Below are 27,836 nucleotides of genomic sequence, written 5' to 3'. Positions count from 1 at the left end.
GCTTCCCTCCCTCCCTCCCTCCTTGGCGACGGCTCCTCCCCCTCGCGACGGGGCGAGCGAACGTGGCAGCCGGCGGGGGCGGCCCCGGCTGAGCCCGCCCCGTCCATTTCGCACCCGGCGCCGAGCGGGAGGCTGAGGTGAGGCGGCGCGGGGGTCTTTCCGTTCCCGGAGGGGGAAGGGAAGGGGAGCGGGTCTTCGCGGGGGGTGGGTGGGATTCTTGTCTCATTACGGGCGGGGGTCGCGGCTGCTCCCGTTGGGGGGCGGGAGGGGGACTCGACGCGGCCGCCCCTTCCTCCCTCCCCCCCCCGCCAGGGCAGACTTCGCCCCGTGCCCACGCATGCGCACGAGCGCGCCCCGGGACCGAGCGTCGCCGGGGGGGGGGGAAAACCTGGTGGTGTTGGAGGGGGGAGGGGGAAACGCGCACACGCGCGGCAGCGGCGGAGCGAGTCGCCGAGACGTGGCAACGCCGGCCGGCGCGTGCGCAAACGCTGAGGGCCTCCCCGCCCTTCCCGTGGCATGTCGGGAGTCGTAGTTCTCTTGGCCTGCGGCTTGCTTTGGCTTGTTTTGTTTCTCTCTCTCTCTTTCCCCCCCCCCCCCTTTTTGCTTTTTAATGTTTTCTTTCCTTAGGACTGATTCTCTTCTTTCTCCCACTTTTTCTTTTTTTTTCTCTCTCTCTCGTTTTTTTCCCCACCGGTTTTCAAGGTTCCAGCCCTACTATAGCAATAGCACTTGGACTTGAGGAGAATATTTGTGCCTCAGAGACCCCTCAGTTAGACTTGTACACCACTCCATAATTCGTTATAGCCCTCTCTGGGTGGCTTACAATGTCACCATATTGCCCCCCAACAATCTGGGGTCCTTGTTATGGGTTAGACCAGAGACCCCCCCCAACCTTGGCAAGTTGAAGACCTGTGGACTACAACTCCCAGAATTCCCCAGCCAGCATGGCTGGCTGGGGAATTCTGGGAGTTGAAGTCCACAGGTCTTCAACTTGCCAAGGTTGGGGACCCCTGGGTTAGATTGCATCTACATGGAGGGAGAGTATGCAGTGGGGTAACCCAAGGCTCTGTTTTAGGCCCAGTGCTCTTCGACATCTTCATCAACGATTTGGATGAGGGGATAGATGGGGAACTGCTAAGCTTGTAAGCCGCCCTGAGTCTTCGGAGAAGGGCGGGATATAAATGGAATTAAAATAAAATAAGAATTAAATAAACTCATCAAATTTACAGACGACACCGAGCTGGCAGGAATAGCCAACACTCCAGAAGTTACAGGCTTAAGATACAGGAGGATCTGGACAGACTTGAACATTGGGTGCTATCTAACAAAATAAATTTTTCTTTTGCCATCTAACAAAATTCAGTGGTGAAAAAAAAGTAAGGTTCTACATTTAGGCAAGGAAAACCAAATGCACAGGTATAGTATAGGTAGTATCTTGCTCAATAGTAGTGACTTGGAGTCCTAGTGGACAATCCCTTAAATAGGAGCCACCCGTTTGCGGCAGTTGCTAAAAAAAGCCAACGCAGCGCTGGGCTGCATCACAACAGAGGGATAGAATCAAGATCAGGTGAAATGTTAATAATACCACTTTACAAGGCCTTGGTAAGGCCACACTTGGAATACGGCATCCAGTTTTGGTCACCACGGTGTAAAAAAGATGTTGAGACTCCAGAAAGAGTGCAGAGAAGAGCAGCAAAGATGATTAGGGGACTGAAGGCTAAAAGATACAAAGGAACGGTTGCAGGAATTGGATATGTCTAATTTAATGAAAAGAAGGATTGGGGTGACATGATAGCAGAGTTCCCATATCTGAGGGGCTGCCACAAAAACAAGGGGGTCAACCTATTCTCCATAGCACCTGAAGATAGGACAAAAAGCAACAGATGGAAACTAACCAAGGAGAGAAGCAACCTAGAACTAAGGAGAAACTTCCTGATAGCGAGAACAGTTAATCAGTGGAACAACTTGGCTCCAGAGGTTGTGGGTGCTCCAAGACTGGAAGTTTTTAAGAAGAGACTAGACAACCTTTTATGTGAAATAGTAGGGTCGCCTGCTTGAGCAAGGGGTTGGACTAGAAGACCTCCAAGGTCCCTTCCAACTGTTATTCTGTCTACCTCAGAAGAATGAAAGGCTGTGGGCTGAGTTTGCCTGCAATACTGTGCTGACTACTGCACCCCCAGGGCTCCTGAGGTACAGGTGACTTACAACCACTCATTTAGTGACCATTCAAAGTTACAACGGTACTGAAAAAAGTGACTTATGACCCGTTTTCACACGCAGCATCTCCAGGATTACGTGATTAAAATTCGGGCCCTAAACCAGGGGTAGGCAACCTTGGCTCTTTTATGACTCATGGACGTCAACTCCTAGAAGCTGGCTCAGGAACTCTGGGAGTTGAAGTCCGTGAGTCATAAAAGAGCCGAGGTTGCCTACCCCTGCCCTAGAGTCCAACTGAACATGTACTTATAATGACTGCAACATCCCGAAGTCACATGATCACCGTTTGTAAATTTCACCGCCGGCTTCCAATAAGCAAAGTCAGTGGGGAAGCCAGATTCAATCAAGAGCCATGTGATTCAGTTAACAACCCCAACTTCTTTTTATTTTAATTTGCGTTGTTTTCTGCAAACCAAGAACATTATTCCTCAGCTGATCATGTTCTGTAAATCCTGCCTCTCTTCTGTCATTCCTTTTCTTTTTTGCATTGCTATCCCTCTCTTTCCCTTTTTCCTCTCCTCCAGGACAAATTCTGAAGCACAATGGCAAGTGTCGCTCTCTGAACAGGGAACCAGGAAGAGGACAGGTGAGTGATGCTTCTGGTTAAATACAGGTTGTCCTTGATTCACGGCTAGTCACTTAGGGATCGGTTGAGGTTATAACCTACCTGAAAAAGGAGAGCCACGATCAGATCTAGAATTCAGAAATGATAATAGGGTCTCCTGCTTGAGCAGGGGGTTGGACTAGATGACCTCCAAGGTCCCTTCCAACTGTGTTCTGTTAATTCCAACTATCATCCCCTTCTCCTGTAGCCACTTTGGGCACTCAGCAATAGAACCACATTTTCAGCCATTTGCAGGGTCATGTGACCATATTTCACAACAGGTTTACCCCCCACCCACCCCCAAAAAATCCAGCACTTCTAATTTTTGGCAAAACTAAGCCATGGCTCTATATTCTATTCTATTCTATTCTATTCTATTCTATTCTATTCTAATGACCATGGCATTCATTTAAAGAACCGCTGCAAAAAAAAGGGGCCCCTATAAAATTGGGTCAGTCGTGTGACCAAACGGTTTTACTTCTGTTCTGATTTATGACCGTAACGGGCAGGCTCCATTAAGGTCGTAACTCAGGGACTACCTGTAGAGTCTCCAGGATTAGAAGCAGACAGTTTTGTAAAGAATAGTATCAGAAAAAAGGACTTACAGGTAGTCCTCAACGTAGGACCAAGATTGAGCCCAAAATTTCTGTTTCTAAGCGAGACAGCAACAGTCGTAAGTGTGAAGGTGCTATTTTTCAGCGATGTTGTAACTTCGAACAGTCGCTAAGTGAGCTGTTGTAAGTTGAAGACTATACTGATTCCATATCTTGTTTATTGATTTATTTGGTTGGCCCTTGTTGCATTCTGGGTTCCTCATTTCCTGACTATGTTGTTTTTTTCCTTTTCCCCCAGGATTGCATTGCTGAAAAAAAAATGATGGAAGAGAGCGGGATAGAGACAACACCCCCCAGGACCCCACCACCCACCACGGCCTGGACTGCTGCTTCTCCTGCCCCCCCAGCCTCACTAGGTATCCCCCCTCCCACCATTTCCTAGCTTCTTCATTCTTGCACCCAGGACCTTCCTGATTTCCCCGAAGGGGTTCAAAGCCAAAGTTAGAAAACACGTGTGTGGGGTGGGAAGGGGTTGTTAAACAGTTGTGGGTGACACACCCCCCCCAGCTAGACAAAGTTTTTTTTCTTTAAGCAAGGGTAGTTAATTTCGCCATCTTGGCAGGTCCCGTTAACATCACCATCCATTCTTTCGTTGTGGGAATTCTGTAAGTCTTTCCATCTCCCTACACACAGAAGTCTTACTGGGGGAATTTACCATGCAGCTTGTCCTCGGGTTACGATCCCAGTTGAGCCCAAAATTTACGTTGCTAAGTGAAACATTTGCGAAGTGAATTTTGCCCCATTAACGACCCACAGTTGCTAAGTTAAGTCACACGGTTGTTAAATGAATCTGACTTTGCTGGTCAGGAGGTCGCAAAAGGGGATGACCTGATCCTGGGATGCTGCTGCTGTCATAAATTCGAGTCAGTTTTGATCACGTGACCATGGGGGGGATGCTGCAACGGTCATAAGTGTGAAAAATGCTCCCAAGTCCCTTTGTTTAGTGCCATTGTAACTTTGAACGGTCACTACATGAACCGTTGTAAGCGGTGGATTACCTGTTTATGTGTGTTTGTCTAACATTATTTTGAAAATGCAAGTCCCGGGTATATTCATGATAGAAAAACACTCAAAACGCTGATCTCCAAGACTAAAAACTTTATTAGAAACTAAACTTTCATCAGCGGCTGCTGACGTTGTCAAACTATAAGCCAGGATCTGGGAACGCTCGTCTTTATAGTCTTGGGAAAGCTAACAATTTGGACAAAGAACGTGTCATAGGTTAGCTTCCCAAGACTATAAACAGCGTTCCCAGATCCTGGCTTATATTTTGACAACGTCAGCAGGTGCTGACGAAATCTTAGTTTCTAATAAAATTTTTAATCTCGGAGATCAGCGTTTTTAGTATTTTTCTATCTGTGTGTGTGTGTGTGTGTGTGTGTGTGTGTGTGTGTGTGTGTGTGTTTTCTGGAAGAATGGAAGGGCAGGCCACCTCTGTTTAAAAACTTTACTGGCAACTTAGAGGAACGGCGAGTTTTGTGTTTGCATGGGGGAGACATATTGAAATGTTACGGGGTGCGGTTTGCCTGCGGCCCTGCTCCCCCCTTCATGCAGGCTCCACTTTTTCTCCCATGCTTCAGAGGAGTTTGTTTATTCGTACAGGCAGTCCTCGACTTACAACAGCTCATTTAGTGACACTTCAAAGTTACAAGGGCACTGAACAAAAGGGACTCAACGACCGTTTCTCACACGTAGCCACCACTGCAGCATTCTCAGGGACACGTGATCAAAATTCGGACTCCTGGCGACCGACTCGTATTTACGAGGGTCGCCGCGTCCCGGGGTCACGCCATCCACTTTTGCAGCCTTCTGACAAGCAAAGTCAGTGGGGAAGCCAGATTCACTTAACAGACGGGTTTCTAACTTATCAACGGCAGTGATTCACTTAACCTCCGTGGCAAACAAAGTCATAAAATAGGGACAACGCTCAACACGTTTCACTTAGCAACCTAAATGGCGGCTCCGTTGTGGCTGTAACTCGAGGACTAGCGCTATTTCATATTCATAGTTCCAATTTTAACATGCTTTCTTCGTGTTTTTCCCCCCCTCCCCTGACGGCAGCTACTGTCCCTGTTCCAAAGGACCCCCCCTCTTCCTCTTTTCCTTCTCCCGTCTTCCCCCCCACCGCACCCCCAATGGTCTCCTCCCTCCCTTCTGCGCCCCCCACTTCTCTTTTGCCTTCTGCAGCCATCTGCACAAGCCCCCCTCCCGGGATGGCCGGCCCTCCCTCTATCACTACCCCAATGGCCTCTGCTTTTGGCAACCCCGTGACTCAGTTTCCGGCAGCTGCGCCTCCGCCGAGCTCTGCTCCCGGGCCACCAGGATTCCCCATGCCTCCCACTGGGCCTCCGGTCTCCGGGTTCTCCATGACTTCCAACTATGACATCACTAAAGGCCACGCGGGACGCGCACCCCAGACCCCTCTGATGCCCTCCTACTCGGCGCTGCCTGTCACAGGTACGCGGGGCACGTTTCTTGCTTCTTAAGATGGCGGAAAGCCTGAGCCGGTCCTGTCCCAGGAGAGCAGGTGAATTCTCCCCGGCCTGGTCCAGGTCTGTGACATTTCACCACAGCCAGCTGGCTACGGCACAACTCACTGCGGGACGAGAGTCACACTCGTATCAAAGAAATGGTGGAATAGAATCATTAAAGAAAGGATGCAAAGGAGGGATGGAACGAAATGTGAACGACAAAAATTAAAATATTTTTTTTTAAAAAATAATAATTAAATTGTTAAATTGTCCCATGGCGAGTTGTCCCACTGTCAGGCCTGTCAGATCCCTATCAGGATGGCGCCATTCTGTTGGGAGGGGGGAATCTTTGAGGTATGGTGATGTAATTCTTTCGCTTTGTTCTTCTGCTACTTTGATGTATCCTTTGGGTGTGAAAGGGGGTGTTCTGTCCCAAGGCAACCCCTAATTTAGCAGTAAACTGGATAAATAAACCCCTTTTATTGAAGTTACAGACCTTGTCCACAAACAAAACAGAGCAGAAGCCAACAGGAAATAAATCACTGGTAACATAAACAGACCATCATCTCTTGACACAGATGTTCTTTCAAAACGGTTGCCTCCAGCAATCAGCCCTGCCCACACATTCCCTTTTTGTTACACAGCCCCCAAGGCGTGGCTTCTCACTGCTTTCTCCTTCTCCCCTGGAGTTGCCCCATTGCCTCCCTCTGATTTACTTGTGTGACCTGTCTACGTTTATGTGCATCTCTGAGGTCTTCCAGCTGTGCTTCCTCCAAGTCTGACTCAGCCTCCCAGCACAGCTGGTTCTCAGCTTGACCACGAGTGGAGGGGCCAGGTTCTTCCTCACTTTGTAAGTCTGGTAACTCATCAGAGCCTTCCTCTGACTCTGATGGCTCCCCAGGCCCCTCCTCTTCCTCTGATTCCCGGGACTCAGCTGCCGGGATCACAGGCTGGATGGGTCTAGGGCCATCTGCCTTATCTCTACTCAGGTGAGGAAAGGATGCAACATCTGGGAACAGCGTTTTATCATTCTCTCAACCTCCAGTTCCCATAACAACTTCGCACCTTTGGATTGGCTGGGAAAGGACTGGGCATTTGGGAGGGGTTTTGAAGAGAGGGATTTAATGTAATGTTTTTGCGCAGGAATATTCAGATCCTGCTTTGCCGCTCTGCTTTCACTATCTTCCAATAAAAGTTCCTTTTGAAACAAGGCCCGTTTCAAGAGTTCTGCTTTCTTGGGAGAACTAGACGAGGCAGGACTTTACACCCACCATGAATTGGCCGTGGCAAGTGGTCCCTTCTGTTCCACGATGTCCCCAGGATAGCACCAAAAGGAGACGTTGCATTCTTAGGCTGCATTTCTGCCCTGTCGTGTCTGCGTTACAGCATCGCAGGCATGCAGAAAAGATGGCGTATGTCCTCCAAGATCGGTCCTGCTTTTGTCATTTTGAGAAAAAGCATCAGCTCCTGTGGCTCAAAGTCCCTGGGCTGCGATGCTTGAGCACCCATGAGTCTTGTCTGTTTGGATTTACCACAATGTGGGACCACACCAATTCACACGCGTGTTTGTTTTTTTACAATCAATTTTGACATTTATAAGCACTGACGCCTGGCTGAAACCAGGGGATGTCGTGGCTGCAGCCGTACATGCCTGTATTCTGATTTTCAGGTGTCTTGACAAGCCCTCTGTCCCAGTCAGTCCCTATGTCTGCGCCCAGCTTAGCGAGCGGCTCTTCCATCACTTTTCCGGAGGATCATGGAGACCCCCAAAGCATTGGGGTGCACAACGAAGCATCTGCGGGAGGACTGTGGGGCTTCATAAAAGTAAGGCATACTTTTCTAGCTACCATGTAATGTAGTGGTCCCCAACCTTTGCAGGTTGGCGGCCCAGCTGGGGAGACGAGAGGGGAATCGGGTCATGCAAGAGGCAGGCTGGCATGTGCAGCTTGATGTGCGTGAAATAGAAATAGAGTGGAGTGGAATGGAATGGAATGGAATGGAATAGAATAGAATAACAGATAATGGAATGGAATAGAATAGAAAAACAATAGAATAGAATAGAATAACTTTATTGTCATTTTGAATGTGCACTACTCGGCATACATTAAAATGAAATTTCATTGCATACAGCTCTCAAAGGGTCACCACCACTTCCAATATACACTATATAAATATGACAAAAATAAAAAAATACAGAATTATGCATATACCCACATATATTATATGGCACAGAGAGACAACTCAGTCTAGTTCTATATTACGTATACATGTGCATGGCGAGAAAAACGAATCTTGCGAGTTTACCAGACGGATGGCATCGGGAACAAGGCTATTTCGAAATTGGGTAGTCCTGCTATAAATACTTCGAAACCTCCTCCCAGAGGGGAGCAATACAAACAGACCGTGAAGTGGGTGTGTGGGGTCTCTAACAATGCTTTGAGCTCTAAGCACATATAAGTGCTTATAAGCAGCATCCTGAACACCAGGAAGCGAGCTTCCTATGACCTTCTCGGCTGTCCTTATCACAGCCTGGTAGTGCTGTGGTAAAGCCTGTGGAATAGGCTACGGCCAGTCAAGGGCTGTCTGCACTAGGGGTTGGAATTTTGGGAATTGAAGTCCATAGTGCCTAAGTTTGCCAGGATTGAGAGACACCGGCCTAACCACTCTGTTCTGCTGCTGCTACTGGTTCAGGAGATGCTGGATATCCCGTTTCTCCCCCGAAGTAACCATCTACAATGCTAGCAAAGGAGAGATCAAGCCACGTTTTGGGGCCTCACGTTAACCTGGCAGGTGAGCCAAATTTAGTGACTTCCGCATTTGTTCCCCCAGGGCGTGGCTGGCAATCCTGTGGTCAAGTCAGTGCTGGATAAAACCAAACACTCGGTGGAGACCATGATCACAACGCTGGATCCTGGCATGGCCCCATATATCAGTAAGGGAAGCTGCGGCGTCCTCTTGTCTTCCTGAACCAGGACTTTGCCTGCTCTTTAACTGTCAAGCTTACCCCAGTCAAGTCCCTTAGGAAAGAAAGGCCCTCGACTCCATGTAGGTGAATAGATAAGGTTCTTTTACTAAAGGTTGCTGGGTACAGGAAAGTCAGGCTAGAACTAAGATTCCCACGCAAACGGTTACAATTTTTCTCTGTCATTCCCCCCCCCCCCGACCAATTTGTCTTCACCCAATGAGGAGCCACATAGGTGTTTTAGCAAATGCTGAGATGTTTGGGGCAGTCCTTGAAGACTGGCACAAACTGCTTCCAGCTGTCATCCCCGCTCACTGTTTCTCATCACTTCCTCCTACGTGTTAATTGCCCATTTGTCCCCCTTACTCCCTCTCCCCTAGCCTTTGATGGCAGGAAGCCAGCAAGGTGTCAAAGCAAAGATGGGCAGAACTAATATTAACCTTTGGTTAGCTCAGCTGCGGGCTGCTGAGGAATTCTGGGAGTTGAAGTCCGCAAGTCTTATAAGTGGCCAAGGATGGAGATCCCTGCTCTAAAGCAGGGACAGGCAATTATGGCACCTGCTGGCACCTGCGGAATTCTGGGAGTTGAAGTCCGCTAGTCTTAAAGTAGCCCAGGTTAGAGCAGCGTCGAGCAACTATGGCACCTGCTGAATTCTGGGAGTTGAAGTCCGCAAGTCTTAAAGTAGCCCAGGTTAGAGCAGCGTCGAGCAACTCTGGCACCTGCGGAATTCTGGGAGTTGAAGTCCGCAAGTCTTAAAGTAGCCCAGGTTAGAGCAGCGTCGAGCAACTCTGGCACCTGCGGAATTCTGGGAGTTGAAGTCTGCTAGTCTTAAAGTAGCCCAGGTTAGAGCAGCGTCGAGCAACTATGGCACCTGCTGGCACCTGCAGAATTCTGGGAGTTGAAGTCCGCAAGTCTTAAAGTAGCCCAGGTTAGAGCAGCGTCGAGCAACTATGGCACCTGCTGGCACCTGCAGAATTCTGGGAGTTGAAGTCCGCAAGTCTTAAAAAGTAGCCAAGGTTGAAAAGCCCTGGTCTAAGGGACTCTCCAGAGTTCTCTCCAGCACCATCGATGCTTGGCACTCAGCCTTCCTTCTGGTCCAACACTCAACAGCCATCCGTTACTCCTGGGAAAACCATAGCTTTGCCTCTACGGACCTTTGTTGGCAAGGCTTTCAAGGGTCTTGTGGGTTAAAGGTCTTCCTCTTAAGTTACAGCGTGGCCAGCTTGTTTTGGCCACAAAGGCAATGTTTGGGGCGTTTCTGCTTTTTAGAATCAGGAGGAGAGCTGGACATCGTGGTTACCTCCCTGAAAGAGATCAAGGTCGCTGCCGTGAGACAAGCTTTCCAGGAGGTTTTTGGCATGGCTACTGTAACAGGGGAGGACGGCCGCTCCAACATCGCCCCTCAGCCTGTTGGCTACGCAGCTGGACTGAAAGTGAGTGATTTGGGAAGGCGTTGAATTTCCAAAAATTTGCAGCACGTTGGCCCTTAAAAGGGTCAGGTACACACCACATGAAAGGGATGTAGTGGCTCAGTGGGTTAGGACGCTGAGCTTGTCGATCAGATGGTCGGCAGTTTGGCGGGTCGAATCCCGAGTGCCGCTAACAGAGTGAGCGCCTGTTACTCATCCCAGCTTCTGCCAACCTAGCAGTTCGAAAGCACGTAAAAATGCAAGTAGAAAAATAGGGAACACTCCGGTGGGAAGGTAACAGCGTTCCGTGCGCCTTTGGCGTCTAGTCATGCCGGCCACAGGACCACGGAGACGTCCTCGGACAAGCTCTGGCTCTTCGGCTTTGAAACGGAGATGAGCACCGGCCCCTAGAGTCGGAAATGACTAGCGCGCATGTGCGGGGGAACCTTTACCTTTACCTTACACACATTTCACCACATCTCACCCCGGTTTAAGAAAAGACAACGGCTTACCGAACATCCAAAGGGCCAACAAATAAACCAGATAAAAGGCTTAATGAGATGGACTGATCCACGTGTTAAGCCAAGACAATCAGGGCTGCTGTCAACCTCCAAATATGTAATGGAGTCTGAAATTAAACCGATTAAAAATGCTGGGCTCTCCAAAGTGGAGACGATTCCTGAAGGGTAGCAAAATCCCATTTGAAGTGTGGACAGATCATAAAAACTTTAAGAGGCTTTGAAGACGCGGCGGATACTGTGTCCTAAACAAGTTAGTGGGCTCAATATTTTAATTGGTTTAACTTCAGTCTCCGTTAATCTCCTCGGCTTACTTGGGAGTTGACAGGCTGATGATGGATGTGGGGGAATGTTGGGCAAAACATTCCGCACCTTGGTGTCCCTCCTTACCTCAGATGTGATTCACAACTGCTGAATCACATTTTAAGCCTAGCTGAGCATGTTGTGCAAACTCAACCAGAGAATTATTTGAGTTTAATTTTTTTTTTTTGGGGGGGGGGGAATCCCAATAGGGTTGATTTGCACATTGTATTAAGCCACGAGGTTTTACTGTGGCTTACCGAATCAGTCCCAAATAGCTAGGCTTATGGCCCTTAGCCATAAATCTTGGCTTATCAATCAGAGCCGCTTGGTTTATATAATGCAAATATAATTATCACTGGTAAATAATAAAAAGGCCTTACCCTATATAACATTATATAATTGTAATAACAGTGCTTGGATCTGCAGTAAGCGCTGTGTAAATTAGGTGTTCAGCAGGGTGATGACACGGGAACTGTCTTTGTGTCTGGTTGTTTTGGCATGCAATGCCCTGTAGCGCCATCCCGAGGGGAGAAGTTGAAACAGTTTATGTCCAGGATTGAGGGGTCTGTAGATATTTTCTCAGGCCCCTTTCTGACCCTCTCCTCAATGGAAGGCAGGCTGGTTGCGATTGTTTTTTCCTGCAGCTCTAACTATCTGTTGATGTGTGCACCTGTCCTGTTTGGTTGTGGTGCCAAACTAGACCATTATTGAGATACAAATGGCAAGATTCAATAATTCCTCTGTAGAACTGGATCAGCAGCTCCTGGGGCAAAAGGTAGAACAGAGATAGTTCAGCTACGCAATTCAAACAACTCCATCCTGGCTGATCCTTGGGTCATAAATCAGAATAGAGCCGGAAGGGACCTTGGAGGTCTTCTAGTCCAACCCGCTGCTCAAGCAGGAGATCCTATACCATTCCAGACAAGTGACTGTCCAGCCTTTTCTTTAAAAAAATCTCCAGTGATGGGGCACCCCCAACCTCTGGTGGCAAGCTGTTCCACTGGTTAATTGTTTTCACTGTTAGGACATTTCTCCTTAAATTTAGGTTGCTTCTCTCCTTGATTAGTTTCCCTCCGTTGTTTCTTGTCTTGCCTTCCGGCACTTTGGAAAATAAGTTGAGCCCCCCCCCCTTTTTTTTTGGTAGCCCCTCAAATACTGGAACATCATGTCTCCCCCTCCGCCCCACCCCAGTACTTCTTTTCTCTAGACTGGCCATACCCAAATCCTGCAGCTGTTCTTCGTATGTTTTAGTCTCCAGGTCCTTATTCATCTTAGTTGCCCACCTGCCTTCTCTAAAGCTTACATTTTACAAAATGCTCTGAACAGAAATAAATCCAGCGGTCAGCAGGGCGATTTCGCTCCAGCACAATGCCCAGGCTGTGATTCGATTTGGTGTCTTCCAACACTGGGCCTTGTTTTTGATTTAGGGGACAGTAGTTGGTCTGAAGTTGGCAAGCTCTGTGTTGATTCATGTCTTTGGTACTTTCTTTGACTTTTTAGGGGGCCCAAGAGAGGCTGGACGGCTTACGCAGGACAGGGGTCATCCACCAGAAGCAACCAGCCGTGTCGGTGGAGAGTTTTACTGCAGAATTGCTTCCTGACAGGTGAGAGACGGGCCCTTCAATTTTTGCATCCTGGAGAGTTAGATAAGGAATTGGCATCTTCCTTCCCCTCCCCCCCCACCCGCCTTCCTCCCCACCCCTCCCACCCCTTTTACAGAAAGTCCTCAACTTGCCACCACAACTGAGCACAGAATTTCTGTTTGTTAAGTGAGTTTTGCCCCATCTTACGACCTCGCTTGCCACCGCTGTTAAGCGAATCGCTGCAGCTGTTAAATTGCCAACACAGTTATTAAGTGGATCCGGCTTCCCCATTGACTTTGCTTGTCGGAAGATCACAAAAGGGGAATCACGTGATTCCTTCCCCCCCCCCCCAGAACACTGCGACCATCATAAATATGAGTCAATTGTCAAGCATCTGAATTTTTGATCGTGTGACCCTGTTGCAAGTCGAGGATTGCAACAGTTGTAGCCTTGTCTTTCCTCCAGGAGCAAAAAACCTCCTTCCCCAGTTTCCCCTTGCTTGTTCATTTTTATATAAATTTTTTTTAATTAAATTTTTTACAGTCGGGATCAAAACAACAAATGACTAAAAAAAAATAGCAGAAAGGGGTGGAGAGAAAAAGAACGGAAAAAAAAGAGCAAAGCGCAGAAGACGAAGAAGCTTCCAATTTCTTGGAAGCAAATATATGTGTAATTATAAAATTCCTTCTTACACTTGATTGCTAAAGAAAGCTCTCTCTTTTCTATTATCTAGCTTTTTTGTCTCCCTAATCAATCAAACCAGAAATTGTGTGCATTTTTTTCCCATTCTACACAAAAAAAATCTATAAGGGGTTTCCAGTCAGCCATAAATGTAGGCTTTGTTCCTCTATAGGAACATTCTTATTTGAACAAGCCGGCCTGGCCTGATGGGGGATGGGGGGGGGTTTCATTGTTATTTTAATATTTGTATTTACTGTTTTTAGTGGGCATATATTTAATCCTTTTTAACTTTTGTATCTCTGTATTTTTATGCTTGTCCTGTTCACTGCCCTGAGTCCTCCGGGAGAAGGGCGGTATATAAATAAAATTATTATTATTATTATTATTATTATTATTATTATTATTATTATTATTATTATTATTATTATTATTATTATTATTATAGCAGACATGTCAAACACAAGGCCCGAAGTGGTTTCATGCGGCCCGCGAAGCCATCCTGGAAAGAGTGAGGGAACGGCCCCCACTGCCTTGGCCCTGGCCCCGGCCCAGAGACCCCCCTCCTGCCAGAGACCCTCAGATCTGTCCCACTCCTGCCCAGGCCCCCATGGGCACCCTTGATGCGAATGATGTAGAGCTGGCCACGCCCACCCAGTAGGCCATACGCACTCTGGCCACGCCCACCCAGTAGGCCACGCCCACCCGGCCCCTTGAGGGCAACCACAATGCTGATGGGGCCCTCAATGAAATTGAGTTTGACACCCCTGCTCTATAGTGGTCTTGTGAGGAGGCTGAGCTAAGAGTTTTGCCCCGTTTTACAACTTTTTTGTAACAGTCATTTAAGTGTGGGAAAGCCGTCGTAAGTCACACTTTTTCCGTGCTGCAACTTCAAACAGTCACTAAGTGAATGGTTGTAAGTCAAGGACTTACCTGTATTGGGAGGCAAGAGTTCCAAACTGGGGGACATTGGCAAGCCTCCTTATTTTTTATTTATTTTTTATTTTAATCCCATTTATATCCCGCCCTTCTCCGAAGACTCAGGGCAGCTTACAATCTAAAGCACATATCAATGTGCTTAGCAATAGCCTTCATTCTATGTATATACCTGCTTATTAGGGCTTTCGGGGGCCCCCCCAGCAGCATTTTTACAAAGTCAGCTTATTGCCCCCAACAATCTGGGTCCTCATTTTACCTACCTGGGAAGGATGGAAGGCTGAGTCAACCTTGAGCCTGGTGGGACTCGAACCTGCACTAATTGCAGGCAGCTGGTGTTACTTAAGGAGGCATTAGCCCACTGCTCCACCAAGGCTCTTGTGGACATCGCTATGATGGAATAAAATCTAAACTCTTTCAAAAATCTTTACAGATGGTTTGATATTGGCTGCCTGATCCTGGAGGACCCAGTTCACGGAATTCACCTGGAAACCTTTACTCAGGCCACACCTGTACCTCTGGAATACATACAACAGGTGAGTCCTTATGTCCCCAAAAGTGAGGTCATTTCCCCCAGGCAGATAACGACAAGTTTCAAAAACTTTTTGTCTTTTTTGGCAAATTCAACTTTTACTGCCGAGGTCCAAGCAACGAATGCCGCTTTTTAATTGAGGCAGGCATACGAGTCGGAGAGTCAACCCGCAAGAGAAACCGAGGCCGTGGCCCACCTGGCGTTTCTCCACTCACCCGGCTTCCTTCGTTTTGCAGGCACAGAGTTTGACTCCCGCCGACTACAACCTCCGATGGTCAGGTTTGTTGGTGACCGTGGGAGAAGTGATTGCCAGGAACTTGCCGCACGTCAACAGCACCGACTGGCACGCGGCATTCACTGGCATGTCTCGCCAACAGATGATCTACAGCGCAGCCAAAGCGATTGCAGGGATGTATAAGCAGCGTTTACCCCAAAGGACCATTTGAAAAGAAAATCAAAAATTCCCCAAGCCCAAGGGGGAACCGACGAGTTATTGCAGGTTTTTTTTGTGGGGGGGGCGGGGGAGACACCGTTTACTCATCATTCCTCACCCTGGTGCTACCCCAGTGAGTTGGGACTGGAACTCCTGAGTTTGTAGACCAGCAGTTAGGGCACCAGGTTGGAGAACATTGCATTAATTAATTAAAATACATTCAAAGAGGTGCACATTTCAAGTTAAAAGAGTAAAGCTGCTAAGCTAAACATTTGGGTCACCAAATATATTTTAGCCTGTATTTAGGGCTGGAGGAACTCCATGTGGAATACTTTGAACTCCAAAGTCAGAAAACCCAATTTCTTTGAAAGTGTTTTTATGTTCGTTAAGAATTAAGACGATCAAGATGAATATTTGGCCTTGTGAAATGACCCCTTTTAAGTTTTGTATGTATCTTACTTCCTCCTAGGGAGTTAAAGACAAGAGGCAAAAGCAACTAAAGTGGGATTTTAAAACAAGAGAGAGAAAAAAAAAACCTCCAGAAATTAATGTCTATATCTTTGCAAAAGTGAAAACCCAAGATCCAATAACAACTGGTTCTGGGGCTCTTTTGCAGACATCTTCCAAAATAGGGCATTACGGAATAGTTGCAATGCAGGGTGCATTTCATTTGAAGGCTTTCTGCCTTCGAAACTGATCCGTTTAGACCTGCAGTTCAAATCACGCTGGCTCAAAAAACGAACTGTAGAGTTTTTGTTTTTTAACATTTTAGCATTTTCTTTAACAAACCTATTCAGGTCAATTGCCTTCCGATCAGATTTTAGGATCAAATATTTGCATAGCCGTCTTATCAGAAGTTTGGTATAAATCATTAACGTGATAATTCTCAGTTCAAGAAAACTTTTCCCCAATTGTGAATCAAGCCGTTTTGCATATAGTAAGGATGCTGTAGGGCCACCATTAACACAAGCCAATAAATTGCATTTTGTTGGCAGTAAATGTAATCACTACTTTCGAGAAAGCAAATTCTTATCCCTTCTCTTTATCTCATATTCTGTACTTGGATGCTGTCAGTTCATATTTATAAACTGCTAAAGAGAATATTTTGATAACATTTAGTACAAGCTTCTCAATTTATATCGCTTAATCTCTTTTCTAGATGCTTTCAAAATACAATTTTATATAGAATACCTGGTTAGCCAGTTTCTTAATATTTTCCCAAGAATGTTACTTGTTTTGGTTTCATTTATAAATCGGAATTAAATCAATTAAATCAATACTGCTCCAGTAGAACTGTTTTCCCCTTAAAAGCATTTAAGCATCTTCGGCAGATCCTAAAACCTGACAATCATATCCACCCACCTAGCATAGGATTTGGGGAACTTTCAATCAATCAGAATAGCGCTGGAAGGGAACTCTGGAGGTCTTGTAGTCCAACCCCCTGCTCAAACAGAAGATCCTATAGCATTTCAGACAAACGATGGTCTCTCTTCTGAAAACATCTCCAGTGACGGAGGGCCCACGACTTCTGGAGGGAAGCTGTTCCCCTGGTTAATTGTTCTTTTAGGAAATTTCTCCTTAGTTCCAGGTTGCTTCTCTCCTTGATTAGTTTCCATCCCTTGTTTCCTCTCCTGCCTTCTGGGTCCTTTGAAAAATAAGTGGATCCCCTCCTTTTTGTGGCAGCCCCTCAAATACTGGAATACTGCTATCATTGCCCCACCTCCCTACTCCCTTTTCTCCAGACTAGCCATACTCAAATCCTGCAATGGTTCATGTGTTTTAGTCTCCAGGTCTTTAGTCATAAAAGAGCCAAGGTTGCCTACCCCTGGGTTACACTGTAGATTACATCCTTCCACTATGTTGGAGAACGGTGAAAAGAAAAGCGGAACGTAGTTCTCAAATTAGTAACCCAGTTAACTAAATTCCCCCACTGAATTTTCTGGGTCAAAAGATCGCAAATTACCTGATCCGGGGGGGGGGGACCCTGGCAACCATTCATAATTGTGAGCCAGTTGCCAGGCATCCAGATGTGAATCAAGTGACCATTGGGGATGCTGCAACGGTCATACGTGTGAAAAATGGTCCTGACATTTTTTTTCCCAGTGGCGAGATAACTTTGGTCACTAAACAAAAACGGTTGTACTTGGCTTCCATTCATTTTATTTTTCCTTAGAAATGAACTCGTTTAATATCGCAATTTTAAGTCTCTCGCTTGCCCATGGATAAATCTTGAATTTATGTAATGATAATTTAGCCAACCTGAACACCCAGCCCTTTTTTTACTTCCTTTCACTCACTGGGTTGTGTTTAGACCAGGGGTGGGCAACCTTGGCTCTTTTATGACTCGTGAACTTCAACTCCCAGAATTCCTGAGCCAGCATGGGGGAACTATGGCCCCTTCATGACTTGCGGACCTCCCAGAATTCCTGAGCCAGCATGGCTCCCTTTCCTGTCAGCGTGGCTGGCTCAGGAATGCCTACCCCCTGACCTTTTATTAAAGGAGCCCCATCTCCAAATTATTCAAACTTGCAGTAACAAAAGAATCCACAGATACCAAAGAAGCATGTGACCAAAGAATTACAAAAAACAACCATGTTTATCTGAAAGCACTAGTTTTTATAAAAAAAATTTAAATAACTTCAAAATTCAATATAGCAACCAAAATGCATTTGTTGACGGTCGGGTATGTTCTTCAGGTTCAGGATCATCACTCACAATAAATCACAGTATTCTCTTGATTCCTGCCAACTTCGCTCTCATAACGTCCCCTGGGGGGGGGTTCTTTCCTTTACAAACCCTTCCAATACACCATGGAGTTGATTGTCTTTTCCAATGTGATGCTTGCATTTTTTGAAGCGGAAATTTCAGGGTCATCTTGGTAGGTTAAAATGTCTTCAGCCATTCTGAGCAACTGAAAGGGGTCTTTTTCCCCCACCCACCGAAAAAAGCAAAATTAATTTTAATAGGTAATATATTGATTTCTCCAAAATCCACATTTAGCAATATTTCTGAACCCACGTATTAAAGCAACTGAACTTCATTTTTAAGGTGTGCCATTGTGCTGCCCACAGCCAAAAATGGCAATAAAGGTTTATCTGTCTTTCCTACTGCAAACCTGAATTTACATGTGGAAGAGTCCCCTCCTTCCCTCCTTCCCAACTATTAGAAAATGGCGTTAAAAACCTAATGCCATTGCAGTTCAGGTTTCCTAGTATCAAACCTACCACGTAGAATCATAGGGCTGGAAGGGACCTTGAAGGTCTACTAGTCCAACCCCCCCTCCCCAAGGCAGAAGACCTTACGCCAAGGTTTTCCAATCTTTTCTTCAAAACTTCCAATGATGGAACACACACAACTCTGGGAGGCAAGTTGTTCCATTGATTTTTTTGATATATTTTTTTTTGCAGTTTTGTTATTTCATGCCATTACCTGCGGCTGGCCAGGCTGGGAAAAAGGCAAATGAACTATTCCCTTGTATCCACCTTTTAAGAAGTATCTCGCAAGGCCTGAATAAGCAGGCCAATCACATTCAAACAGGTGTTTTCGCTCGTATAAATTGCAACTGGACACTCTTGTGTAGTAACGCTTGTAGTTTTTCCCCCCACAATGATTAAAGGCCTGGAGACAAAAACTTTATGAAGGAATGGAAGGGTTGCATTGGGTTTAGCTAGTCTAGAGCAGGGGGGTAGGCAACCTCGGCTCTTTTAGGACTCATGGACTTCAATTCCCAGAATTCCTGAGTCAGCATAGCTGACTCAGGAATTCTGGGAGTTGGAAGTCCATGAGTCCTAAAAGAGCCAAGGTTGTCTACCCCTGGTCTAGAGAAAAGGACTGGGGGGGGGAAAGGGGGGGGACACACATTGTACTGTAGCTGTATTCCAGTATTTGAGGGGCTGCCACAAAGAGGTGGGGTCAACCTATTCTCCAAAGCACCTCAGAGCAGGACAAGAAGCAAGGATGGAAACTTAACCAAGGAGAGAAGCAACCTAGAACTAAGGAGAAACTTCCTGACAGTTAGAACAATTAACCAGGGGAACAGTGCTCCATCACTGGAGGTTTTTAAATAAAGACTGGACAACCATTTTTTTTTTAATTCCATTTATATCCCGCCCTTCTCCGAAGACTCAGGGCGGCTTACAAGCTTAGCAGTAGCCTTCATTCTATGTATATGCCTGCTTGTTAGGGCTTTCACACACCCCACAAGCGGCATTATTACAAAGTCAGCTTAATTGCCCCCAACAATCTGGGTCCTCATTTTAGCTACCTGGGAAGGATGGAAGGCTGAGTCAACCTTGAGCCTGGTGGGACTCGAACCTGCACTAATTGCAGGCAGCTGGTGTTACTTAAGGAGGCATTAGCCCACTGCTCCACCAAGGCTCTTTGTCTGAAGTAGCACAGGATCTCTTGCTTGAGCAATGGGTTGGGACTAGAAAAACTTCCAAGCTCTATTCTTAGTGAAATATTCCACAAATCAAGTTACTGGGCAGGAGAATATCAGAATGCAAAAGTCCCACGCCCTCGAGGAGCAGAACTGAAACGAGTCCTGTACTTCAGATTCCCTTGCCAAGCAAGTGTACGTGGTACAACCAGCCCCTCAACCTGCAAAAAAAAAACCAAGCCACTTAGCCACCCCGACTGCATCTGGATAAAAAGCAAGGGCATTGCAGGGACTTGAACCCCATCCTGGAATCCAGGAGTGCCAACCACCAATGCCTTTTGCTTTTTTTTTTGGTTTGGGCAATGCAGCCAAGGTGAAAAGCAAAACCTGAGAAAACACCAACTTGTTCTCTCAGGAAAAGAAAAACCTTTTTTGTTTGTGTGTGTGTGTTTTTTTTCTGCTTCCACATCTGACCACGTACCACGACCTGAAAAGAGTCTTAGCAGAATTGCAAAACACCCTTCCCCAGCCGCCTACGCTGCCTAGAGCTAAGGTCAGCCAAAAGGCTTCCCCACCCACAATATGTCCCTCAAAAGACAGGAAACTTTAAAAAAATTGCTTCGTTGCTATTGTGTCACAAGGTACCAGAATATACCTTCTTTTCTGCACTGCACTTGATATTTTACTCGATTTGTGCCTGGCATTATGAACATCACAGGAAAACTTGAGGAATTAAAAAAAAATTACCTTCCTTGAACTGGGCTGTTGGCTTCCAACTTAGAAGGTTTTAAGGCAATATTTGCTCTGATGTTTTCAAATACTTTTTAACATTATTACCTTATGAACAGCAGCCCTGGGCAGGATCCAAGTTTTAGCATGATGTCAACTGTTTTTGTGGTGTTTTTGTGCTATGTATGTTGAACAGCTTGTTCCTGGAAAATTCTTAGCAAAAAACCCCCCCTGGTTGCAAGTACAACCCCTACAACCCTCCATTCACACTATGAAACCCTGGCCAATGGGTTTTTCTATTGTAGACCATGACTAGCAATCACTACCGTGGCTAAAAGGCAATTTTAGGCATCTGGGCAATCAAATGACAACAACCTATTGCATTTACTGCAAGCAGGCTGGTCCCGAGACATCTTTTTTTTGCATAAGTTTGGCGATGGTCTCATTTCAGTTTTTATAATTTTAAAGACATCTGCCTCATTTGTGATACAGGATTATCTGGGCTCCATTTTAAAGGAGCACCTGTTGAGGATACCAGAGACATTACGTACACCAGGTCTCAACTCAATAGCTCAACACGCAAAAGATGGGAAGGATTCCTACAGAACCAGTCTAAATAAAACGCCCGCGCGTCAGCATGAAGCTGGGGTTATTAACCTTCAAGAGAGGCAGAAGGGGAGATCGCTTTACATCTCTCCAGTTTCCTATCTGTTACAGGGCAGCATGAAAAGAAAAATGTTCATTCACCTGGTTTGGTTTGGTTTTTGTCCACTGCAGTGTGAAAATCGTGCCTGGAGGTTCCTTCTACTGATCTGCGAAAAGCAATCTAGACACAAGGGTCCCCCCCAGCTCCTCCCATTAATCCCATCACATAAGGAGAGAGGGAAAAAAACACTTGGGTTTTTAGGAAGGCTATTCTTACTGGAGTGGCTTCTGTGCCGCCTCATGAGGAGCTGGCTGGCTTTTTTTGTTTTTTTTGGAGTGTTGTGTGCTCTTGAAATCGTACTGTTAAGAAAACAGAACAGGAAAGAAACCCACACAAAGCATTCCACTTCCAAGTCAGGAATGGGTAGAAAATGTGAAGTTGAGACTTGCCAGTTTAGCTTCCTGGAGCTGTGGTTTCTTGTGCCAATTAGAGCCTAAGATGGATCTGGAAGAAAACTAAAGGCTTCGTTACCCCCCCTCCAAAGCCCTCCCCCCCAAAGAGCTTAAGAGAAACAAAATAAGTCGTACAGAGGTTACCTAAAAAGCAGCACTCGGTCTCTCAGCCAAACAAGAACTGGGCTACACTGCAGGTCAGAGCTCCTTTCAACCACAGGCATTTTCTGTCACTCAATCCACCTGGATCTCTCTCTCAACTAGCATTACTCTGCACAAGAAAAGCCGATTTCATCATTATCGATTTCATCATTATCGCTCTACCCAAGCAGATCAAGCACACTGCCATCACAATTACTTGCCAACCAGAACAGATGTGCTTCGTATAGGGTTCTCTCCTGGTGGTGGTCTGAAAAAAAAGAACTGGAAGAAACAATGAGCCCACCCACCCCCACCACCAAGCTGTGCCAAAAAGAATTGTGCCATTTACATGAGTTAACTCACTGCCGAGGCCCTTCGCAGGAAGCACTGCATACAGGGTGGAGCAACAGGTGTGTGTGTGTGTGTTAAGTCACCCTGGAGAACTTCACAAACACTAGGCAGAAACCTCTGAAACATAACACCAGACAAATGGTTGCGCCACCCCCCATCCCATCCGTGTGTGGAATTGGAAGACATCGCTAGTGCTACGAGAGATGGAAGCCAAAGCAGATTTTAAGTGGCATGCAAATTTCTAAATATAGCTTATGTGTTATTTACACCGTTAATGCACACACTCAGATCCTTATGAATTTAGTTAGGGGGGCTACCCCGGGTGAGCTGAGCAAGGCGGCTAAAACTTTGGAAAAACCGGAGCTTCCTAAACTAGGAATATACATTTTAAGGAATGTCGTTACTTACCCCGACCTCTAAGTATTTTTTCCCCAACTTGTCTAGTTTTTTTTAAAGTGTTTTAGAAATCATCCCGAGAGAAGACCATTCACTCTCCTTAGTTAGAAGATGGCTATTATAGCATGCCAAGTGCCTGGATTTATAAACTTTTCTCAATGGTACAGAGAAGAGAGGAAAACATTGTGCAAAGAAAATCTCCTGCCTGATTTTAGAGAGAAAGTCTTCGGCTCTATTTCTGTTCTTGTCCGATAAGGTGTTCACAGGAGAAAAGACTCTGAAAGATCAAGAACAACAACCCCCCACACACACACCCAATGCCACAGAGCTGTTCACAAAGTAACATTTTTTTTTTAAAAAGAACCCAGAAACAGTACGTTTTATTTGAACAGTGAAACGAGATACAACCTCCTATCCTTTGGGCATTTACTGTACAGAAATATGGATACGGGCTGCAAGACTTTACACAGGTACTCAAGGGCTACACAAAAATGCATTCCTTTCTTTTTGCTGTCCGGTGGAAGGATCAGCCATTTTAAGGGCCGCTTGAAGCAGCCTCTATAGCTCAATGAGGCAAGGCAGTTGAGGCCAGAGAATAGGATAAAAAAGAGCCTTTATTTATATATTAAACTGAGCAGTAGCTCATTTCAAAGGTATCTGGGGGCCACAGGCAACCCAGCAAGCATCTTAAAAGGTGAAAGGGACTGTAAGGCGTATTTCTCTGGGGGGAGCCCTGAAAATGAATATTAACTCGCTTTTCCCTAGCATGCAATTATTTTAGAAATGGTCAAACTTATCTTGTTACCAGTTCAGCTCCCAGATGGACCGAAGCAAACCTTTGCAGAGCTCCTGGCTGAGGCAACCAACCAACCAACCAACACACAAATCGCCTGCTCTCCAGTCCCAAAGACGATTGATCCAATTCTACCATGCTTTTTCATTATTTCTCTCTTCAATTCCATCTTTTTTTAAAGATTTAGGAAATCATTCATACATCAAAATATTTTGGAAAGCCAGCTGGGTAGAAAGCACCTTTGCCATTTTTTTTTCTTTTCCCCTGAAGATTCTTTTTAATTTGTTAACATTGCATTTGTAGACATGGGCCTTCATGCACTGGTTTTTAAATGCGTGCTCCTCCTCTTATTCATTCCGTAAAGGTTAGGAAATTTCACATTTTGATTTCAGACACTTCAAATTTGCCTGTTTCACTGCTTATAGCTTTGTGGATCTTTTTTTTTTCCCTGTTGGCAGATTCTGGCTTTTTCACCTGTTAACATCTGGGACCTTTTCCATAATTTCTGCCTTTTATCATTCGCAAAGATGTTGCTCCCTCTGCTTTTTATGATGCCAAGGCTTTTTCAGGTGGTTAATGTTGAGAAGACGGATCTGAAAAAGGTCTAGACAAGAGTTGTCCCACAGGCCACCACCACCCCCATACAAGACAAGATACAAGCTATGAGCAGTCAACGGAGATTACGATTACTGTTGCATTATTAGGAACTCACAAGTCTGCAATCACCAATCATTCAATTTTTTCAGGCTGTTACAGAATTAATGCTACTCATTCTTGGAACCAATGATTTGAATTACAAAAAAGGAAACAATCAAAAAGCAGAATCTTACTTGCAAAAATTATACAAACTACCCCCGGAACGAATATACACACAGGATCATTCCATTCCTTGTCTTTTCTCCCTGAAGTCTCTTAAGAGATATTAAGTACCTGGAAAAAAATGCCAAAAGAGAACCACAAACTACTATATCTAAAGGTTACAACTTTCCTCTTTCACTTGTCAGTTCCCTACCTGGGCATTGCAGCCCCGGAATTTTAAATTGCCAAGCCTTCCTTTTTTCTGAAAAATCCACGTTTGTATATTCTCAAGGGCTTTCCTTCTCCTCCCCTTAATAGGGAAAATGCAGGAGTTGGTTCTATTTTTTTTTTACAGATCAGTCATACACAGCTTTTAGCTGGGAATTACTTGCGTATAAGCATTTGCCCTTAAAAGCCAATGTCTTCCGGTTTGTCTCAATTTCTACTGCAGAAAATTACTTGCCAGACTAGGCTATTTTTCCAGGCCTAAGAGTTAGGGATGTCCTGGGGAAATAATTTAAAAAAAAAAACCACAGAAAATTATTCTCACCCCACCCCAACACACCACATACTGGTTATCATTAAAAGTCCCCCCTCCAATTCATATCAGAGACTAGTGGGTTTGTTTTTTTCCCCCTTAAGAACTTAGCTTTCAACTTCCCAGCTCTTCTGCAAATGCTGCGTAAATGGATCACAATTCTAGGCACTGTCCTCTCTTCCCAGGAAAGTTAGGTCCAGCCTCAAAGAGGTCTTTGCCATAGAACAGCAAGCAACGTCTAAGCCAAGCCACCAGAGGACGCTAAAGTACCTGCAGAGAAGCTAGAAAGAAGCTGGCATTTATCCTCCCCTTCCAAAACATTACCCCACCCCAGATAAAATAGCTCACTGTCTAAATATCTGCATACTTAACCCTCCACAGGGGGGGTGGAAAAAAAAGTGGTTACACCAGAGGTTGGACTTATGGTCCTGCGCAGTTCCTGCCCCACTAGATGCCAAGATGCCACCTCCTTTCCTAGGAGTCAAGTTTCCATCAGCCACGCCTGGTTCATTTATGTTCCTTCCTTTGCTTGTTTACACTGGAGTTTTTATTCAAGTCATCCTCAAGCCACTTTTTTCCTTTGCATTTTTCTCCTTATGGATGATTCTCCTCTGGCTCTACACACACCTGAAGGGACAAAATCTCAACAACATTGCAATCCGCCCCCCCTCCACCCAGATGAGCTCGCCGCCCGCAAAATGGTTGCCATCAACAAATCAAAATATAACACTCACACACACACCCTTTTTTATAAAAAAAAAAATACCTGCAATGCTGCCGTTCCCACCAGGATTTCAACTCACCCTTTTTCTGGGGAGGGTTTACACAGCCTCACGGATGCTAGCTACTCTTTTGGAAAGCAGGGGGGGAAGCAAGCAAGAAAAAAAAGGGGGGGCTACTTTTTTTTAACCACAGGAACCGCTGACTGCTTGGCTTGCGAAGGCTGCCCCAGGTTAGCTTCCCCAGCAAAACAGCAGAACTCGACTAAGCACACCTGTAAAGAGAGAGACCAACATCCCTCCCCCACAAGCCTCTTTTAAGAATAAACCCAGTTACCAACAGAGGAGCGCTAAGAAAGACGTTGCCAGAAGATAAGCGAGGCGGGTTACCAACTACAGGCGGACTTTTATGGTCGTCTTTGGTGGTTCCCCTACAAAGGACGCTTGGCTTGGTTGTTCTAGTAGCATCTAAAGGCATCTTCCCATGACCTCTTCTACTTGCTTTTTCCTGCTTTTTTTTCCCTTTCCTTTCCTGCTTCACCAATGGATTGGCTCCTGGGGGTTAAGGGGGGGGTTGTCTACGGGCTTCCTAGCTTCCTTCCAAAAGGCCACCTTCTTTTTGTTCACGCCAGTTGAGCAAAAGCAGCTTTTTTAAAAAGTCTTTTGGCGTCTTTTCTCTCCAACTGCTTTTAAACAAGCATCCCGACCCAATACACTCCTGGGGTTACATTTGCAACAAAGTCCTTGGGAAGTGAAACCCCAATGCACCAAAATGCCCTCTCTTTAAAAGCCACTTTTGGTTCACCCGTTGCCACAGCCTTCGCTAAACTTAAAACCAGAGCTGAGCAAGTATTGGGGGGTTTATTACGCAGCTTTAAAAAGTCTCTGTTTTTTGCCTTCCTCTTCGCTAATTTTCTGTTTTTTGCCTTCCTCTTCGCTAATTTTCTGTTTTTTGCCTTCCTCTTCGCTAATTTTCTGTTTTTCTGCCTTCCTCTTCGCTAATTTTCTGTTTTTCTGCCTTCCTCTTCGCTAATTTTCTGTTTTTCTGCCTTCATCTTCGCTAATTTTTCCTACTTCGTTAGCCGAAATCTTGCCTTCTTTTTTCTCCCCCCACCCGTCCTTTTCCTTCTCTCTTCCATCTTTTAAGATTGCCTTCCACCCTTCTCTCTTCTAAGTCTTGCCTCTGTGGAAGTCTTCCGTCTTGTTTTCCTACTTCAGCAACAAAACTCTTTTAAGCTTTTTTTTAAAAATCAAAGAGTATCTTTGTTGCCACTTTTTTTTAAAAGAAAACCCTTTGGGGTTTTTTTTTCTTTTTCGCTCTGCTTGAAGCAGACTTCATGTTCCAAGCTTTTACTTCTAAAGCTAATCTTCGATTAATCTGAAAATTTTTCAAGCGCTTTTTAAAATTGCTATCCTCTTCCATTGTTATCTTGTTTTCTATCTTCCATTGTCTTGATCTTTCCTCGAAGTCTTGAGCACGTTTTTTTCTTATCCTTTCAAGTTCTCTCTTCAGATTTGAGGGCATTTTTTTTTAAAAAAAAGCCCTTTCGTAGTAATTTGTCGCACGTATTTTAAAAGATATACTTTTCCAATCTTATTTTCTGGTTTAAATTAGAATGCCTAGGCTGCCTATACTTTTTAAGCAGTAAACAGTTGTTAAATTCTAGTATTATAACTAAGTAAAATCCTCTTCATTCGCTTAACAAATATCCTTAGCTATACTTTTTCTAAGAAATTTAGGCTGTTTATTTTCCTTTTTAAAATCTAACTATCCTCTCAACAAACCCTCCCTCCCTATCTCAGCCTCCCTGCAGCTCTAACAACGGAAAGGCTCGAGCCAGTTTTTATAGCTGACGTCTCACACCCTGGTATTTGCAGATCCTTCCACCACCTACGTCAGAAAAAATAGTCCCTTGTATACAAACGCCCTCTTGCTAGGATTTGTTGATTAGTTGGTTAATTAGTATTTCCCCCTCCCAACTAATATGTTCCCCAAAACATTATTAAAATTTTATGTTGTTCCTTGTTGTTTACCCCCTCCCACTATAATTTGCTGCACCTTGTGAATATAAAACAATTTAGGAAAAATTATGCAAGATTCTTCCTATATTCTGCCTCAATAGGCAATTTATAATGCAATGCAGGTAGTCCTCGTGTTACAACAGTTCATTTAGTGACCGTTCAGTCACAACAGCATTGAAAAAAGTGGCTTATGACCGTTTTTCACACTTATGACCTTTGCAACATCCCCATGGTCACTTGATTTACATTTGGATGTTTGACAACTGACTCACACTTATGATGCTTGACAACTGACTCACACAGCATCCTGGGATCATGTGACCCCCTTTTTGCAACCTTCTGACAAGCAGTCAGTGGGGAAACCAGATTCACTTAACAACCGTGTGACTAACTTAACAAATGTGGCAAGAAAAGTCATAAAATGAGGTAAAACTCACTTAACAAAACTAAATTTTGGGCTCAATTGTGGTTGCAAGTTAAGGACTACCTGTACCTAAACTGCGAGAGGCTTTGTCTGCTGCAAGATTGGAGCAAACTACACCTTTGTTTTCTAAGCTAGAATGCAATAATTTCTGTATAACCTAGCTACAGAAAGCGTCCCAAATTTAAGTTA

General features: G+C 45.3%; 1 protein-coding gene and 1 long non-coding RNA gene across 3 annotated transcripts; one reads left to right on the top strand and one right to left on the bottom strand.

Moving 5' to 3' along the window:
• Window positions 1-12: 12 nt before the first annotated feature.
• PRRC1 (proline rich coiled-coil 1) lies at window positions 13-16,537 on the top strand. 2 transcript variants are annotated; one of them, XM_081340376.1, is made up of 10 exons: window positions 13-137; window positions 2,742-2,803; window positions 3,674-3,791; window positions 5,497-5,892; window positions 7,576-7,730; window positions 8,736-8,838; window positions 10,138-10,301; window positions 12,599-12,702; window positions 14,729-14,831; window positions 15,064-16,537. In XM_081340376.1, the coding sequence occupies exons 3-10, from the start codon at window positions 3,695-3,697 to the stop codon at window positions 15,271-15,273; spliced, it is 1,332 nt and encodes a 443-aa protein (XP_081196502.1). In that variant the 5' UTR covers window positions 13-137; window positions 2,742-2,803; window positions 3,674-3,694; the 3' UTR covers window positions 15,274-16,537. The 2 variants fall into 2 exon arrangements, with proteins under 2 accessions (XP_081196502.1, XP_081196503.1); XM_081340377.1 differs by lacking the exon at window positions 5,497-5,892 and having other exon boundaries at window positions 14-137.
• Window positions 16,538-17,884: 1,347 nt separating this feature from the next.
• On the bottom strand, window positions 17,885-27,208 carry LOC308675241. Its single transcript, XR_014028090.1, has 2 exons — window positions 19,525-27,208; window positions 17,885-18,182 (listed from the first exon to the last, which is right to left on the bottom strand). It is a non-coding gene; the product is annotated as an uncharacterized lncRNA (long non-coding RNA).
• Between the last annotated feature and the right edge of the window lie 628 nt (window positions 27,209-27,836).

Source organism: Vipera berus (assembly GCF_964194415.1).
Source record: "Vipera berus genome assembly, chromosome: 16".
NCBI lineage: Eukaryota > Metazoa > Chordata > Lepidosauria > Squamata > Viperidae > Vipera > Vipera berus.
Note: the sequence above shows the minus strand (reverse complement) of the source record. Positions and strands in the feature narration are given on the sequence as shown.

Excerpts from the sequence above, each read along its gene's own strand:
- PRRC1 (XM_081340376.1), top strand. The coding sequence starts at position 3,695 with ATGATGGAAGAGAGCGGGATAGAGACAACACCCCCCAGGACCCCACCA. Across the intron at positions 8,839-10,137 it reads TGGCATGGCCCCATATATCA|AATCAGGAGGAGAGCTGGAC; the intron begins GTAAGGGAAGCT and ends TCTGCTTTTTAG. Across the intron at positions 14,832-15,063 it reads CTCTGGAATACATACAACAG|GCACAGAGTTTGACTCCCGC; the intron begins GTGAGTCCTTAT and ends TTCGTTTTGCAG.